Source organism: Phyllostomus discolor, chromosome 1 (genome assembly GCF_004126475.2).
Source record: "Phyllostomus discolor isolate MPI-MPIP mPhyDis1 chromosome 1, mPhyDis1.pri.v3, whole genome shotgun sequence".
NCBI classification, from domain to species: domain Eukaryota; kingdom Metazoa; phylum Chordata; class Mammalia; order Chiroptera; family Phyllostomidae; genus Phyllostomus; species Phyllostomus discolor.
In genome coordinates this window covers 193,685,532-193,703,235 of record NC_040903.2, presented here as the reverse complement: position 1 = coordinate 193,703,235, position 17,704 = coordinate 193,685,532, and the positions used below count along the sequence as shown (strand labels likewise).

Sequence of the window (17,704 nt, the reverse complement as noted above, 5' to 3'; positions counted from 1 at the left end):
TGCTCTTTATCAAGATCAGATATTTCCCTTCTATTTCTAACTTGCTGAGAAATTATTATTTTTCTGTTACTTATGGATTTTAGCACATCCCCACCATGGTAAAGCTTTCACAGACCATGTTGGATAGTCTTTTTCTAACGAGGTCAGATCTATAGGTACAATCAACCAGAGAACCCTTTGGTTTTCCAAAGAATAACATTATTTGCCACAGCCACACGCTGGCATCAGGGGATTCCCATCATTGCAGCTATTAATGAAACATGTCTGCTTTGCCCTTCCAGGCAAGCATCTGTTGGGCACCTTTAAATCCCCACACAGCAAAACCACATCACAGCGCTTTGCACATGCTGTATGCTCAGAAAGTAGCAATTCCTAACATTTGCATGGTGTTTTACAACTCACTTGACCCTCACAGTGACTCTGGGAAATAGTTATCATTAGCCCTGCTTCCAGAAGCTTCCAGAGGCCTGGGGAAGTTAAGTGATGTGCTGAGGCCATTTGACCTTTAGGAGAGGAGCCAGGGTTGTCTAAGCCCTAGTCTCGTGGTGGTTCCATTCCTGCAGAGCTGGTGACAGAGTGGAAACCTGGACTCGCTGATCTCTAAAGGTCTCTTCCCAGCCTAAGGACCTGAGAAGCTCTGACAAAAAAAGGATGGCAGTGTCTTTGTTCTCCCCATCTCCTGCCGAGGCTTTATCTCGTGGACTGAAGCACCTCCTATTCCATTATTCACTTTCCCTTCTGACCCATTTCTTCCGATCCAGCACACCTTGCACTTGATTCAGGCAAACACTGACAAGTGTTTCTTTTGTTTTCTCTGTTTTAGCAACACTGTCCTTGGAGACCTCTTCTTTTCACTGTTCCCTCACTGTTCCCAAGTTGCTCTTTGTTTTCCCACCCTTTGAATTCTTCCCTTGGATGCCACCCGTGTCCGAGGGCCACTTGAACAAGGCCTGCTGCACCCCTCTCACCATCCCCGCACAGGCCTGGGCCGAGGCCCTTACTGGATGTATTCCATAAGGATTCATTCATCAAGGCCTATGCCCGGAGCTTTGGGAAGAAAATGGGAAGCATTCAATAGATGCTGATATCTTCAGTGGCTTTCCATTCTTCTTATTTCCTCTTTGTTGGCTAGTACATAGCTGTCAAGGTATCAGGTAAAAGAGCTAATAAAAAAAATCGTAAAAAATCAATCTTATGTTGATATTCCATTCAGGAATATTGGAATCCGCTCAAGGCAGTTGTAATGCCAAAGCCTGAGGTCAAGTCAGTGTTTTGGTGCCCGTCACGTGGCACTGCTCATGGGAGAAGGCACAGACCTGGAGCTACAGCAGCATCCTTCCAAGTTATCCCCCCCAGGGGCCCTCTCACTCTTGATCTCATGTGGTACATGCAGAGAGAGACAGGAGTAGCAGGAAGGTGGGACAGGGTTATTTTCGTTTGAGTCTTCATTGACACCCCTTCCTTGTGTTGGAAGTGGGACTCTAAAGGGGCCAGCTGGGCCATTTGGAATGTAATAATGAGTATTTGGCCAGAAATATTCAGAAGAAATCCAATGCCTGATATAACCTTTTCCTTGTTGGCTCTGGCCAAGGACACACGCCATGCCCAGTGGCAGGAATTCTGAGCCAGGATGGGGGAAAAAAAAACCTCAGGAGCCAAAATTCCATCCTGCTCCCTGTTTGAACTTTACAGAACGCCTCCCCTGTTCTTGTCGCCTCTCCCTTCACTTCTCTGTGACGCCAGCAACATCTCTCCGGGTCCCATGGCCTCTCCCACCATCTCTCCGTGACACCAGAGCAACCTTCATGCCACCAGCTGTATTTGGGGACAAGTTAGTTAACAGGCAGGTGGGCAGCAAAAAAAGGACTTCTGTGGCTTCTCTGTGGCAGAACTGCCCGTGAGAGCAAAGTGTCGGAAATAACCTGGATCTCCACCAGTAGGAAACTGGTTAAATAAATAACAGGGCATTGGTATAATGGAACACGACACAGACATTAAAATCATGCTGTAGAGACGTATACAATAACACTGAAAAATATTTTCCGTGGAAAATATTGGTGGAAAAAATGAAGCTTGTAAAAGTTTGTGCAGCATAACCCGAATCTTGTGGAAAATATGAGCATGTGTGTGTGTCTGTGAAGAATTTGTAACAGCAGGCATCAGAATTCCTCCTATGAGAAGAAATGACCTTATTTTTAGAATGCCTTCATCAACCGCTTTGAGATCAGTCGGAGGAAAAGTGGGTAGATGAAAAGGTGGCTGAAGCGCCCTGCATGGGAGACGCCAGGAATCTGGGAGGAGCAGCACCTGATAGGCGGAGAGGGCTGCAGGGGGAAAAGCCTGAGGGGCATGGAAGGTTGGTAGGTCGCTGCCAACTGCCAAACAAGGGGGGAAGTCGATAAGAAATTCCTGTTAGCCTGATGGTCAAAGGAGTTCTGGGAAGAAGAACTTTGAATATTCAGTTTTTGAGATGTAAACACCTTCTGTATCCTGTAACCTTCAGTCCAGTCTGGTACGACTCCACAGCCTACAGCTGGAGGACGTGGTGCCAGGGGTTGTGAAAGGGAAGGGGAACACGGGGGAAGCAGAACTAAGCCCTTGGTTGACACCCAGGTCGAGTAAGCAGCATCCTACGAGGGCAGAGGGGGCATAAAGGAGACCGGGGTTCCCAGCACATGTGAGACAAGCCCTCTTCTCTTATAAATAAACTGGAGAAAGGTAGACCTTGAAGTGGGCCAGCCAATGTTTGGTTTACATACACATACGAGGAAGACGGGAAGGAAATAACCCCCGACAGGAAAGAGTGGGCATCTTGGGATGGGGGATGACAAGTGGAGTTTTACTGTCTTCTTTGAATTTCATTTATTTTCAATTACCTTCTGCGATTATAATGTTTTACTTCTGTAATTAGAAAAGTATTTTTAAAAATCACCCCTGCCCACCCTGGCCGGGTAGTTCAGCTGGTTAGAGCGTCATCCCAATACGCCAAGGGTGTGGGTTGGATGCCCAATCAGGGCACATGCGAGAATCAACCAGTAGATGCATGAATACATGGAACAGCAAGTCGATGCCTCTCTCTCTCTCTCATCCTCTCTCTCTCTCTCTCCTTTCCTCCCTCCCTTCCTTTCTCTCTCTAAAATCAATTTAAAAAAAATCACCCCTGCCCATTATGTCTTCAAAGAGAGCAGGGAGGAGGGGTGAGAAAACGGCTTCTGAAGGTTTCCTGAGCAGAAAGCACAGCCTGCTCACTGGGCACTGCCCTGGGGAAACCCAGGCTCAAGCTGGGAAGCGTGGAGGAGGAGCCCCTGGAAGGGGGCATTAGAAGCAGGACCCTAGGGACAGACTTGCCAGTGCTTCCACGTGCAGGACCTCTGGTCCTGCCAAGGGCTTTCCTCATTTGACACCAAGAAGGAGCTCCGTCAGCTGGCATCAGCATGGGCACAGGAGGGCAGGCAGAGCCAGCCTGGCAGCCTCTCCCTCCCTGTCTCCCTTTTACGGAGGCTTGACTTCCTCTGGTTGCCCCTTCCCACCTGTGAGCCTCTTGCTGGCTAAGCTCCCCAGGGAACTCAATTGATCACAGCATGTATCTTCTCTTGCTGGCAACTGCTTATTCCTGGCTCTCAGACTCCGAACTGGCCTGACTTGTGAGAGAGCCTGAGGTTCTTCACTGCTGCTCGTTCAGTTCAAAGAAAAGGTCAGACAGCCCTGAGGGCAGAGTAGGGAAAGCGGCAGAGAGCGGATGCTGTCTAGCTGAGGCTTATTCGCTTGCACCATCTCAGGCCAGACATGTGTCTGCCTAGAACCCAGCAGTTTCTAAGTGTTTCCTGGACCATCCTGGATCCTGAGAAGCTGGAAGTAGGCACAGACCCCTGGGCCAACAACTTTTGGTCCTGCGTGAGCTCAGCTGCCCTTCAGAGGAAGCCTGATAGGTTGGTCACTTGTTCACTCAGCCTTTTGGGCCCAGGAATGTACCAGGTAGGAAATACCCACACGGAAAGCTGTTGGTTCACACCTTGTTCGCCACCCCTATCCTGTAGCCACTCAGGGAGCTGAAGCTTCCTGGAGCCCTCTTTTGCCCTCCTCTGTGTGCTCACTTGCTTCCCATATGCTCCCCTAGCTTCCTCCGCTAAGTCCTTTTCTCCTCATCTTTCACATACTTTCCTGCCTCGGTACCTACGGCAGTAGGAGTCACATTTACATGTAACCATCATTTATTGAGCATCTGTTATGTGCCAGGCACTCTGCTAGGCATGTGTGTACGCATGATCTAATTTCACTCACCATCACAATCTGCGTGATACGTGTTATTACTTCCATGTCGTAATGGAAACAGATGCTTGCAGGGGACCTTGGGACCTGTCCAGGGTTAATGAAGGAGCCGATGGGAAGGCGGGATTCAAACCCAGATCCTCTTATGCTAAGCAAAGTTCTTTTCCATCAGGCCACACTGCCCCACAGGGTTCCTGGGTCTAGGTCTGCTGCCTGTCTCTTCCTCTGTGTCCTCTCTCTTCCCTCCTGTCCTCACTGGCACACGTGGGGATACAGTCCTCTCCTTTTATAGATATCAGGGGAGAGTCCGCACAAGTTCCCAAGACCGAGTGGCCTCCAAAACCTGGGGGTGCAGGTCCATTTGAGAAAGGAGCTGAGTTCTGACTCAGCCTGAGCAATAGGTCCAGAATCACATCCCTAAAATGCTCATCCTCAGGGATCTCCAGCCTTGGGCCAAGGGTTGCAACTCTCTGAGATGCTATAACTTAGCCAGCAACTGTTCCCTGAAACTCTTGGTCCTGCCAGTCCATTTCTTAAAAGCTTTTTTCTCCTGCTACCAGCTTTCTTGGTCTAATGTAGCCAGTATTACCAGGTTTCTGACTAAATTTTGGAATAATCTGGGAAGATATAGCAGCAATAGGTAATATTTTGTAACTGATGCCATTAATTTAAATTCTGGGACCCAGATAATGTATATAGGCTCCCAACCCTGTCCTGGTACCTCTCAGAGACCCTCTGTCTGACTCTATCACCCTAGGAGGCTAAAACCTTATTTTGGTCTACTTTCAAATTTGCAAGGGTTGCCTTGGAAATTTTAGTTGAGATCTTGTAATGATTATTTGTTGGCACATACCAGAAAACTGGAATAAACATAATTTTAATGGCATTCTGGATATTACCTATGCCTTGTCTATCCTAGTCTGATAGTAATGCCAAAGATGTCAAGTAAAATTATCCCAAAGTTTCTCTTAATATCCCATAATAGGACTCACCCCACTTTCTGCAGTGGCCACCACCCCGATCCACACACAGTCTAGACCCTGGGAGCTGGGTCCTGTTTCCTTCCCAAATCTGGCTGCTACCAGAGGGGAGGAGCCTGGACAACCTCCCAAACCTGGACAGTTTAACTCTTCTAACGGGAGACTTGCAGGGCGTCTGACCCAACACATACTGTTTACATACGGGGAGTGGAAGCTCGGAGCGATGGGACTTGTCCAGGCTCACAGAGCAGGTTAGCAGCAGACTCTGAGCTGGAACCCTGGTCTCACCGCCCATGCCACGTTTTGAGGAGAACAGAAAGGATTTAGATTTGGCCTGTGAAGAGCCATGGCGAGCGTCCAGTAAAGATTCTACGAATGAGTGAGTTTCCTTCTGATGCTCTCTGGCTGTGGTGTCTGGGCCACCAATGGGCAGGATTCCCTAGGCTCAGGGGCCAACAGGAGCCCTGGATGCTGGGCACCCATCCTGTCCCTTCACTAACAGCAGAGGCATGTGACCAGGGGGCAGGGCCAGGTTACATCGAAAGCTCTGACCCAATGCTCTTCCCTGACCCGCCAGCAGATTCAAACCGTCACTAACAGGCTACTGAGCCCAAAAGGGCATCCCCCGATTTTGGACTACCATGCTGTAAAGTTCTAGCCCTGTATGTGGATTGGGGTGGTGGCCACTGCAGAAAGGGGGGTGAGTTCTGTTATGGGGTGTTAAGAGAAAGGTGGGGATAATTTTGCTCCACATCTTTGGTGTCACCATCACACAAGGATAGATGAGGCACAGGTAATATCCAGAATGGCATTAAAAATTATGTGTACACCCTGGCTGGTGTAGCTCAGTGGATTGAGCACTGAACTGCAAAGCAAAGGGTCGCTGGTTCAATTCCCAGTCAGGGCACATGCCTGGGTTATAGGCCAGGTCCCCAGTGGAGGACACGTGAGAGGCAACCACACATTGATGTCTCTCTCCCTCTTTTTCTCCCTCCCTTCCACTCTCTCTAAAAATAAATAAATAAAATCTTTTAGAAAATGATGTTTATAAGGTAGGCTTTCTTCAGGAAAATAAAAATAAGCAAAAGTAGCCATAATCTCTCTACACAGATAATTCTGTCATCATTTTTCTTAAAACATAAAAGCAATACTGCATATGGTTAGAAAAGTCAAACCCTAGGGAAAGATTTAAAATAAAAAGTTAAAACCTTAAACGCACATTACTAAATGAAAGAAGCCAATCTTAAAAGACTATGTACCGTGTGATTCCAACTACATGACATCCTGGAAAAGGCAAAACGATGGAGACGGTGGAAAGAAAAGCCAGAGTTTGCCAGCGGATGGGGCGCGGAGTGAGAGATGAACAGACAGGGCACAGGGTTCTTGGGGCAGTGCAGATACTCTGTGGCACCCCAGTGATGGATACGTGTCACATGTTTTGTCTAAACCCATAGAATGCACAACGCAAAAGTAAACCCTAGTGTTAACCATGCACTTTGAACGATCCCGATGTGTCAGTGTAGGCTCATCAATTGTAACAAAAGGTACCACTCTGGTGGGGAATGTTGATAATGCAGGAGGCTATGCATGTGTGGGGAAAGGAAGAAAATAAGAAATATCTGTACCTTCTCCTCAATTTTGTTGTGAATCTTAAACTCCTCTGAAACAATAGAATCTTAATAATAAAAAGTTGGCCTCCATCCTCAATTCTTCTTCCCTTTTTCAAGTGAAGTTAATAGCTTTGCTTATATGATTTCAGATTTTTATTTATCTATTTATTTTTGCTGCAAAAAGTTTTATTGTTTCCATCTGGTTCAGTGCATGGGAGAGAGCACCAGGTTGGTTAAAATCACACTTTTTAAAAAGTTTCAGGGAGAGGCTCAGGCAGAAGCCGGACACCAGGGGAAGGCAGGGGGGCCCGTCAAAGGCCTCTGGGCTCCAAAGGCTCAAGTGAGGGTGAGCCTTTCCAGGAGCTGCTTGCCCCGCCCAGCCTGGGGGTGACCAGCCTATAGAGCTTAGTCAGGCGGTCTCCCATCCTCTTGATGAGTTTCATCTCCTCGTCCAGGAAGTGGTTTCCAGGAAGTCACAGAGATGAGGGTCTGTGCAGGCAGGACCCAGGCATGGAGATGCAAAAGGGCCTGGTCCAGGTTCTTTTCCACGACCATGGAAGCTTCCCTGGTGCCCTGAGTTTCACCCCACTCATTTAGGAAGAAAACATGGCCACTGAGCTGGTTTTGCATCTTTAAGAGATGCCTGGGGCCCTCATGGAAGTGGCCCACGCCCTCCAGAGCCACATTGTTGCAGTTGAAATAGAAGCCCAGAGAAAGGTCGGTGCAGGAGGCGGGCAGAGGCAGGTTGACCAGGTGGCCTCTGCCTCGGTGGAATAATTTTGAGGAATCTGAGAGTTCGTGGTTGCTTGGCAATAAGGAGGTAAGCTCAAAAAATGGTGTTGGCTGCTCTGGGAAGCTGAGGACGGCTGAGGTGGTTTGGAAAGTGGTGACCGGAAAAGAGGCTAGAAAGGGGTTGGAGCTAGAAGGAGGGGCGTCCCTGGGTCCCTTCCACCCAAACACCGTTGAAGCAAGGGACAGATCTAGGGGATTGCCACTGGTGGCACTGCTCAGATCATCTCAAATGCAACACTGTATTATCATACATACTTATGCTAGTTTATAGTTTTGTTTTGTTTTTGTTTTTGTTTTTTTACAAAGGGAATCCTATTAAACACTGTTGTGCATTTCTGCCTTTTCATATAATAACAGATTTTGGAGACTGGCCCACAGCAGCACATACAGAATTACGCCATTCTATATAAGGACCACAGCATTCATAAAGAAGGGCGTGGAGAATTTTTTCTTTCCTTTCCTTTTCTTTTTTATAAAGAAAGGCAGACTGCCACATACAGAGCCTCATTTGGATGTGTCTGGAGTCTTGGAAGTTTGGCTAGCCTACGTGTCCCTGCAAATGGACCTCGAGAGCTTGTTTGGAGGCTCCACCAGGGGAGCATGGCTAGTTGAATATGCTTGACTGAAGAATGGTCCTCCTTTAGCTGGGGAGGTCTTCCTCCAGTGGGCAGCTTCAGGAGGGATGCACAAGGAGCAGTGAGGGACGAAGGGGATATTGCCTGGCCAGCCAGATCAGCCTAATCAATCCTGGCAATTAATGGGGTGACAGATGTTGCTGCCAGATTGCCTTCGCATCTAGAGAGAATTTTTCTTTTAAGGGCCAGAAAGATCCATTGGGATCTTGGAATCCAACTGTTGGTTTTTATAAATCAGAAAACCATGGCCCAAGAGGTCGAATTCCTTGACCCAAGGCACCCAGCACATCGGAGACAGAACTTATAGTTCAAGTCCCTGTTCACCAAGTCACACTTTCTCTATGTTAATTAGGAAATTGCTGGTTGGTTTGTTGAAATATTCGGTTTTCATCCCAGCTGCTTGGAGTAGGCACAGCCTGGCAGTGAAAGAGAAGAGATGGAAGGAGAAAACACCTTGGCTTTCCTGTCTGTGCTGTAGCTGAACCCCCTTGCCTTGGATGGGCACTTTGTTGTATCTGGCTACAGAAACTTGGGTGTCCTGAAGAGTTTCTAGCTAAGAACTAAGGAACTTCATAAATCTACTTTAGAAACTCTGCCTAAAATCTACATTCAGAATGTTCTTTCCTTGAAAGCATTTTACAAGTTTCCATTCTCACATCCTTTTCTTTTGAAGATGGTCTTATAGAAGCCACATGTACAGGCTTAAGAGTTATTGGTCAAGGTGCTGCCCAAGGAATGCCCTCAGATCAACAGTGGCTTGGCCAGTCGAATTCTCCCATCCAGATGGCAGATATCTCCTAAGCGTGTCAGCATGGAGTGCCTCTTCTTTCCTCTTACTGTGACCAGTTCTTACCCCAACAACCCATCTTCTGGCTATCAGGTTATCATTTGTCTCTAGGCCTTGACCTCCTTTTCACCAATGAGTTCTTGCATTTATAATTCATCTCTCTTTATGCTTGATTCTTTGGTTCCACACCAGTTTCTGTTGAGTACGCTTTGCCTTAGAATCTGCCTCAGAGTCTATATCTAATTTTGCCCACCTTAGTTGTATTCATCCAGACATCTTCCAGTGTCCCCTTGAGGGCTGGCTTTAAGGATGGGTGACTTACACAGTCACATAGGATCCATGTACAGAAGGACCCTGTATTTGGCTTAATGCTGTGCTGTCATCTTCTTAAAATTCTTAACAACTTTATCTTTGAAACTGTGGGGTTTTTTAAAAATTTTATTTATTTATTTTTAGAGAGGGAAGGGAGGGAGAAAGGGGGGAGAGAGGGAGAGAGAGAGAGAGAGAGAGAGAGAGAGAGAGAGAAAGAGAGAGAGAAACATCAATGTGCGGTTGCTGGGGGCTGTGGCCTGCAACCCAAGCATGTGCCCTGACTGGGAATCGAACCTGCAATGCTTTGGTTTGCAGCCCGTGCTCAATTTACTGAGCTACGCCAGCCAGGGCAAAACTGTGGGTTTTTAAAAATATTTTTAAAATTTATTTTTAGAGAAGGGAAGGGAGGGAGAAAGAGAGGGAGAGAAACATCAATGTGTGGTTGTGTTTCACACACCCCGTACTGGGGACCTGGCCCACAACCCAAGGCATGTGCCCTGACTGGGAATAGAACCTGTGACCCTTTGGTTCTTAGGATCATGCTCAATCCACTGAGCCACACCAGCCAGGGCTGAAATTGTGTTTTATAAATGAAGTCTGGTGGGACAATGGAGCATGCCTGTGAGCAGAGGAGATAGGCACACTATTATTTGCAGCCCCACTCTCATAGAGCAATCACGATGCCCCATGAGCACAGAATTCCAGTAGATCCATAAGGCATGAAAGTTCAGCAAGATGCCACTCAAATACAAGGTAAGAGTGTTAGCTCTATAAGCAAGTAGACATGCTGACAGCCCCAAGAGGTTATGCTTTCCATTCAATCCAGAAATTGCTTCAAAGAAAGAAAGCATTAGTGTTCAAAGAAACGTACATGATCTAGGGACCCCATTGCATCCTTTCCTACTGTTATTTCCCTCACTAGCCAGCCACTTTGGCGGAAAATAATGCCATAGAAAGGAAGAGTAGGGTAACCTACAGTTCCTTTTCCTCTTCTTACTCATCAGAAAGCCAAGCCTGGTAGAAAGTGTGTACATAAAGTATGCATATAAAGAAGTGAAATAAAAACAGCTGAGTTTGTTTTGTCAGCATTTCCACTGTTCTAACAAGAAAAAACTACATGTGCATATATAAACTACAAAATGTGAATTGTATAATTTATATGACTCCATATACAAGTGCTCTAATATTTTCATTTAAAAGTGGTATTGCACTGTATAAAGATGAACATTAAAATTCATGCCAATAATTTAAAATTTTAATGTTTGGGTTTTTTTTTCGTTGGTTTAGCAGCTAAGCCCAGGCATTCATCTGGGCACAAGTTACCTTTTTTTAAAAAAAAAAGATTTTATTTATTTATTTTTAGAGAGAAGGGAAGGGAAAGAGAAAGAGAGGGAGAGAAACATCGATATGTGAGAAACACATAGATCAGCTGCCTCTTGCAGGCCCCCAACTGGGGATCTGGCCCACAACCCAGGTGTGTGCTCTGACTAGGAATCACACTGGTGAGCTTCTGGCTTGCAGGCTAGCACTCAATCCACTGAGCCCCACCAGCCAGGGCTAATGTTCTTATACTGGCATTAAATAGCAAATAAAAACACCACATCAAGTCAAGAGAGAGAGAGAGAACATGAGAGAAAGAAGAAAGCTTTGTCTTCCAAGACCTGTAATGACCATTCTCCCCTGCTTTGGGTACAAGGAGGCCCACAGCTGCATTCTGCTGTGGGCCTCACAAATGATGCCGCTGGTGCTGGTCCCATGGCTTTAAGTCATGTCTACAAGCACTGACAAAATGGTTCCCACCCCAGGCCTTTTCCCAGTGTGACTTCTCTAGGCCCTGCCCTGGGCTTCCATTAGGACCCTTGGCTGTTAGCTGCTCCTTTGGTAGAACAAACAAACAAACAAACAAAAAGTCTCCTAAACATAGCTCTAAGTGGATGGGAAAATGGAGGTAAAATGACGTGGTAAAAGACTTATCCAAAGTCAGAGGGCATGCCATGGATAGAGGCATAAGCTGACTCTCATCTTGCCTTTAGAGCCAATGCCACGGACTGTCTGCACCCACCTCCACTGGCATTTGAGTCTCAAAAATCATTTAAAAATGCCAACAAAGTCATTATGTGTTGTAACCTTTTGATCACACCTCAGCTGGGGCCACCACAGCCCCACAGGAACAGATGTAAAGCATAAGGCTCTGCCCTTCAAGAGGTTCTGCACAGAACATTCCAAGGCCCCAGGGGAGTCCTGGTTTGTTCAAGGTCAAGAGGAGTTGATCAACAGGCCAATATATGCTTCCTTTGCAGCCTTGGTAAGGATTGGATTCTTATATCTCCCCAGGCAAGTCAGAAATATCCTTTCTAATCATTGTAGCAAAGTTATTAGAAATTCTTAAGGAACAAGAGGCTTCACATCTCTATTCTTGATTTTCTTGGGGGAAAAACATGCAAAGTCAAGTCCAGGCATCTTGTACCATGGGCCAGATCCCTACTAATCAGAAGAAACCCCAATCCAGAACAGACTACAACAACCATGCGCACTTTGCAAATTGCCTGCTTACCCTTCCTGTGGTCCCCTGAAGTCCTCTAAGTGGATGTTTTAGACTAGCATCTCTTAGCATATTCTAGCTGCATCCTGGCTATTGCCTTGGAGCCTTCCATGCAGAGTACGAGGGTCCACTGAACCTAGGTTTCCGCCCGATGCCTCACAACAGCCTTGTAAGTGCTAAGATGCCCTTAGCAACACAGCCTATACCTCCAGGTACTTCTGGGTTCGTCCAAATTCCTTCTAACCCCAAACCTCTCCCTCTATGCACAGCTGTGTAGAGGAGGACGGGTCCTTGAGAGAACATCTTCAGACTGCTCCTGCCTGGAGCCTGCTGGGCTGCTCAGCTGGCACTGCAGCCCCAATGGAAAGGTCGGTTGCCTTTTTGCCAGAATGAATTTGCAGTAGCTGTCTGCTTCCTTTTGGTAGACAAGAGAGGGAAAGGATATCTTGTGGGCCACAGTGCACTGTTCTGACTCTCACAACAACAACAGTGATCATCTTCTCTTCCCTTCCCATTAAATAATCATTGTCAATACGCACTTAAAACATTTAGGTCGCCATTTAAAATAGTCTTCACAAAACAATTTTTAATGAGACGTAAAACACTTCTGACATAATGGTAAATGGAACTAAAAGCAGGATACCAGAGAGGTCCTTTGTTTTATAAACAGTTTATATTTATATAGAGAAAAAGTACAGGAAGAAAATATATCACAATGGGTCCCTTTAGGTGGTGGGGTTAAAGGTAATTTTCTATTTTCTTCCTTAAACTTTATGGTGTTTTCTAAAAGACAATACAGTTTTACAGGTGTGTATTACTTTTATAATCCAGCAAGGAAGGATGCTTTTCTATTTCCTAGGTTTTCGGCAATAGTAGTGACTGATTTTATGCATTGTCCAAAAGAAAACCAACACCAGGCTTCTGCTTCTCTAGGTGACTTCTGTGTGGATCCTCTCTCTCAGCTGTGTTTTCTATACAGGATACCCATTTTAGCTTTGACAAGGCTGTTCAGCTTGTGATTACGCTTCTTCTCTTTTATGTGATACCTGACAATATTTGGAAATAGCCCTATCAGAGTCTTGAATCAAGGCATTGTATTTATTTATTTATTTATTTATTTATTTATTTTTAGAGAGGGAAGGGAGGGAAATAGAGAGAGATAGAAACATCAATGTGCGGTTGCTGGGGGTCATGGCCTGCAACCCAGGAATGTACCCTGGCTGGGAATTGAACCTGGGACACTTTGGTTCCCAGCCCGCGCTCAATCCACTGAGCTACGCCAGCCAGGGCGCATTGTATTTCTTTTTCCTGGTAACCAGGGCCGAGAGCTCCCAACAGAATTTTCCAAGCGCGAGGCCTCTGGAGCCTACCTGAGACTGGACTGCCTCCAAGGAGACAGAAGTCGAGAGGATGCTGGCTTTGTGCAGCAAAGGTGTGATGATAAGAGCATTGATTTCGGAGTTGAGTGGCTCTAGAACCGCAGGGACTTGTTTTCCTCTGCAAAACTGATAATCATGAATCTTTCATCAAGTTGTTTTAGAGATTAAAAAAGACAATGTATGTAGGCCTAGCATAGTGCACACGGTAAATTATTACTATTAGTGGTGAGCACTGGAGAAGGCAGCAGAGGGGAAATCTCTCCCCACTCAAGCTTTCCAAAGTGTGGGGTGGGTAGGGGCGGAAGTGGAGGGGCTGTCCAGATCTTAACGCTACCCTGACTCGGCTGGCCTCACCAAGGGCACATCTTTGGTTTCACCATGGAAATATAACCACCACTTCTGGGGTGGAAGAGAGGCAGTGCTAGCCACAGGCCAGCAGCCAAAAGCATGGGGTGAGGGGCAACCCTAGAATGTCCATGGGTAATACTAAATATAAGATTCCATTACCACTCTGAAATCACCACATTAGTGATCCAAACTGCCTCTTCCTCCTCCCACAGCCACTCTGCCCTTTAACTATTCATCAGGCAGTAATGAGTATGCCAGAGACTTACAGGAAGGAAAGGAAATTATGCTGTACCTTATGAGGGGTTGAAAGGTTCCCTCTTTGCTACACTACTACTTTATCTGTGCTGTTATTACTGCTACTGCTATCAGCACCACCGTTTCTACAGCGGCTACCACTACTACTTTTAAGTTTGTAAACTACAGTTTTTAAAGTGCCTGGGTTTTGCCTGATGAAAGATGATAGCGGACATGGCATTATGGGAAAGCAGAGGTAGGCTGGCACTGGAAGCCTCAAAGGGAACAGAACAGATCCGCACTTAGGAGTAGAGCAGAATTATCGATATTTTTCTTTCATCCCTCAACTGCCTGGGCCCCAGGCACACTCCCAGCCACACCCAGTCAGGCTCCCCAACCCCACTCACAGCTCCAGCTGTCCACAGCTAATTTAGGCGATTTCAAGAGTTAGGGACGAGGAGTGATGAATGGCCTTTTGTTTGGTGGCGGGAGCTGGAGCATGCCAAAATCCCACCAAATGGGGTAGAAGAAGAGGAGAGAATGCTTCTGACATGTGAGGTCATTGTCTCTGTCAGCATCTCTCCCCTTCTCACAGGACGGCCCTGGGAAGACCCGGACTCTTCCTCCTTTAGATTTTTTAAAAATTTCCCCGTGTCAAAGTTAAATGTTGAGAAATGGTCGACTTCAACCCCCAAAGTGAACTCTGGGATGCACACCTCCCCTTCTCACCCCAGTGGAAGGGCTTCCTTTCTCCTCACACTAGCAGCCCGCTGGTGCGAGGACCAACACCGCGCGGAGTGAGGAGGAGGCAGGGAGGAGAACGACAAACTATGAACTAGGTTCCCTTTGAGATCTCTCTCTTCACCTGGCAACCGGGCCCCAGCAGAGCTCGGAGAGAAGGAAGTGGCATTTTGGAATCCATTTTGCCCAAGATGCTGAAGGCATTTTGGCAAACTGCGCTTTGCCACCGGGGCCAAGAGAACTTGGGGAAGGACCTCACCCATAAGGATGCGGTCAGTTAGGGGAAGGTGAGGGCCAGCTCTGGCCCCAGTGGTACCCGCGGAGAGCAGTCACTGGGAATGCAGCGGGCGCGGGTGGCCCACCCCGGCGCTGCTTCCCGCATCGGACCCAGGTTCTCTGGGGAGCGGTAGCAGGTAACATCTGCCTCTGTCCAGTTATTTATAGGTGAGATTTATGATGGATGCGGGGGAATGGACGCGGGATGACAATGACTTTTGAAAGGTGCGATGCTAAGAGTCGTACTTTTCCCAAAGCGCCCCACCCCCACCCCCAGGTCTTTTCTTCCTGAGCAACTCGGTCCCAGGGGAGCAGCGTGCCTCCCGGGCGCCGCAGGGGTCAGCTGTGACCCGGAGGCCCGGGCCGCGGAATGGGGACCCGCGCAGGGCGGGAAGCAGGGAGGGCCGGGGAGGAGGGGCCGGGCGCGCCGCACCGCGCAGCTCACCTGCCAGGCTGTTGTAGCAGTCGATCTCGATGGCTTCCACGGTCTTGCTCTGCTCCTCCGAGAGGCGGCCAGGGTTGGGGGCCCCGGCGGGAGAGGCCGCACGCGAGTCCCGCTCCCGCTCCCCGGGGGCCGGCAGCAACCCCTTCAGCTCCAGCAACGCCCGGTGGTATTTACCGATGGCTTCGCGGAATTTCTTGTCCTTGTAGCACTGCGATCCTTGGCTCTTGAACTCGTGCGCGCGCCGGATGAACTCGGCGGGCTCGGCCGCCGCCCCAGCCTGGCTCCGCGCTGGAGCCCCTCTGCCACCGCCCGGGACGCCCAGCGGCGGCGGCGGCCGCTGCCCCTCGCCAGCTACCGGCAGGCTCGGGTTCCCCTTGGTCCCGGCCGCCGTGCCCTTCCTCTCCATTCGGCTGCCGCCCGGCGCCCCGCGCACGCCGCGATCCGCCCGCCGCCGCCGCGCCCTCCCGGGTTTAAAAGCGGCGGGCACCTACCCGGCGTCCGGCGAGCTCGGCCGCGGCCGTGACACCCCGCGGCGGTCTGGCGCCCCGCACTCCCATTCTCCTCGCCAGCTGCGGGAGGCTGCTTGCTCTCTCCTCCTCCTCCTCCTCCTCCTCCTCCTCGGATTGCCTTCCCCTCCTCTCTCCCTCCCTCCCTCCCTCCCCCACTCCCCGCGCCGCCCGCCCTCCTCTTCGCCCTCCTTCCCTCCCGCAATCTGCGGGGGGTGGGGACGGGGCCCTCCGCGCTCCGGGGCGAGCGGAGTGGGGGGACCGCGGGCCTGAGTGGGGTGGTGGGGACGGTCCCTGACCCGGAAGAAGCTTGGCCCGCCTGAGAGAGGGGAGGACTAATGACAAAGGTGGCCCGGTTCCTTCCCATTCAACCCAGCCTTGGGAGGGAGGGAGACGCGCGTAGTCCGAAAGAGACCCAAGGGGAAGGGTGTGTGTTTAGGGAGGGGGGAGGCCAGCGACAGAACACAGGCGGACTCACCCTCAACAGATTTCTTAGAAACTGAAAAGGTGCAGCGAGAACCAAGGGGCGTAGGCACAAGCCAAAGCTGCTCGTTCTTTTCAATAAGGCTTTAATATTTTTAAGGTGGCAGGGCCTGTTTTTTGTGGATCCAGGTGGTTGCTGAGGTGTGTGGCCCCCTGAGCGCCCACAACGCAGTGCATTTCGGCCTGCGGGGCGTTGTACTCCAGAAGCCGCCGGGTGCTGACACCGCGGTGTGCAGGCAGCTGTGCAGAATGAGTCACAGACAGCAGAGACGGCAGCACACCTGTTACTGTCGGTCATCAGGCTTGGCGTTCTAGTTTCCATTTACAGGAGGGCTCCGTGCCCTTCCCCAGGATGCCATCCCTTCCTTCCTTCCTTCATTTTTTTTTTTAAAGAATTTTATTTTTAGAGAGAGGGGAAGGGAGTGAGAAAGAGAGGGAGAGAAACCGATTGCGAGAGATACTGTACATCAGTTGCCTCTCGCACGCCCCCAACTGGGGATCTGGCCGGTAACCCAGGCAAGTGCCCTGACTGGGAATCCTACTGGCCCTCAGTCCACTGAGCCACACCAACCACGGTGCTTCATTCATTCTTAGGTCAGCCTTGAGCGACAGCTGCCTGCCATGGATCTGTTGAGACCAAAGGGCAAGAATAGGCAAGTGACTGCCCTGCTGTCACTTAAGTAACTCCCAGTGTACTGGTGGAGGGAGACATCACCCACCCTTAGAGTCACTCTGCCAGGTAAAGTTCGGTAAGTATTACCAGGGAGGAACAAAAAGTGCTGTGAAGCTGTGATGAGGGGAGAGAGAGGTGGCTTTTTCAGGGGTGGGTCAGAAGGCTTTATGGAGGAAATGGCTTGGAAGGGTGGGTGGTAGAATTTGGGCGTGAGGAAGTAGAAGGAGCTGACATATCAGCCAGACAGAGGAAATAGAGCAGAAGTTCTGATGTTTGAAATCTCCAGTGTGTTTAGGGCAGAGTGGTTTGAGTCTGTGGCCTAAACAGAGGCAGTGGGAAATGAGTGGGTTAGATCATAGAGGCATTTGGATGAAGAACGTGTTTTATTTTGTAAGCAATGGAGAAGCCTGACCTTTTCTTAGTGCTTCCCCCACTCTTTTACGATGCTAAGGAAAACACACAGGCATTCTAAAGCAGTGGTCTTCAAAGGGTGGTTTCCACACCTGCAGGATCAGCATCACCTGGAAAACTGTCTGAAATGTGCATTTGAGGGCCCTGCTCCAGCTCTGTTAAAATCAGAAACTCTGGGGATGGGCTCCAGCACCCGTACTTGAACAAACCCTCTGGTTGGTTCAGATGCACACACAAGTCTGAGAGCCCCTGCTCCAAAACCTGGCTACTCACTCATAAAG

At 48.9% G+C, this 17,704-nt stretch overlaps 1 protein-coding gene across 1 annotated transcript in view; it reads right to left on the bottom strand.

The window, feature by feature from the left end:
• Nucleotides 1–15,972, bottom strand: part of TTC9 (tetratricopeptide repeat domain 9) — a 32,247-nt gene extending 16,275 nt beyond the window's left edge. Inside the window, exon 1 of the mRNA XM_028508117.2 lies at nucleotides 15,351–15,972. Coding sequence (XP_028363918.1) covers nucleotides 15,351–15,756 — 406 coding nt within the window. The 5' untranslated portion in view covers nucleotides 15,757–15,972. The remainder of the gene's footprint in view (nucleotides 1–15,350) is intronic.
• Nucleotides 15,973–17,704: the final 1,732 nt, after the last annotated feature.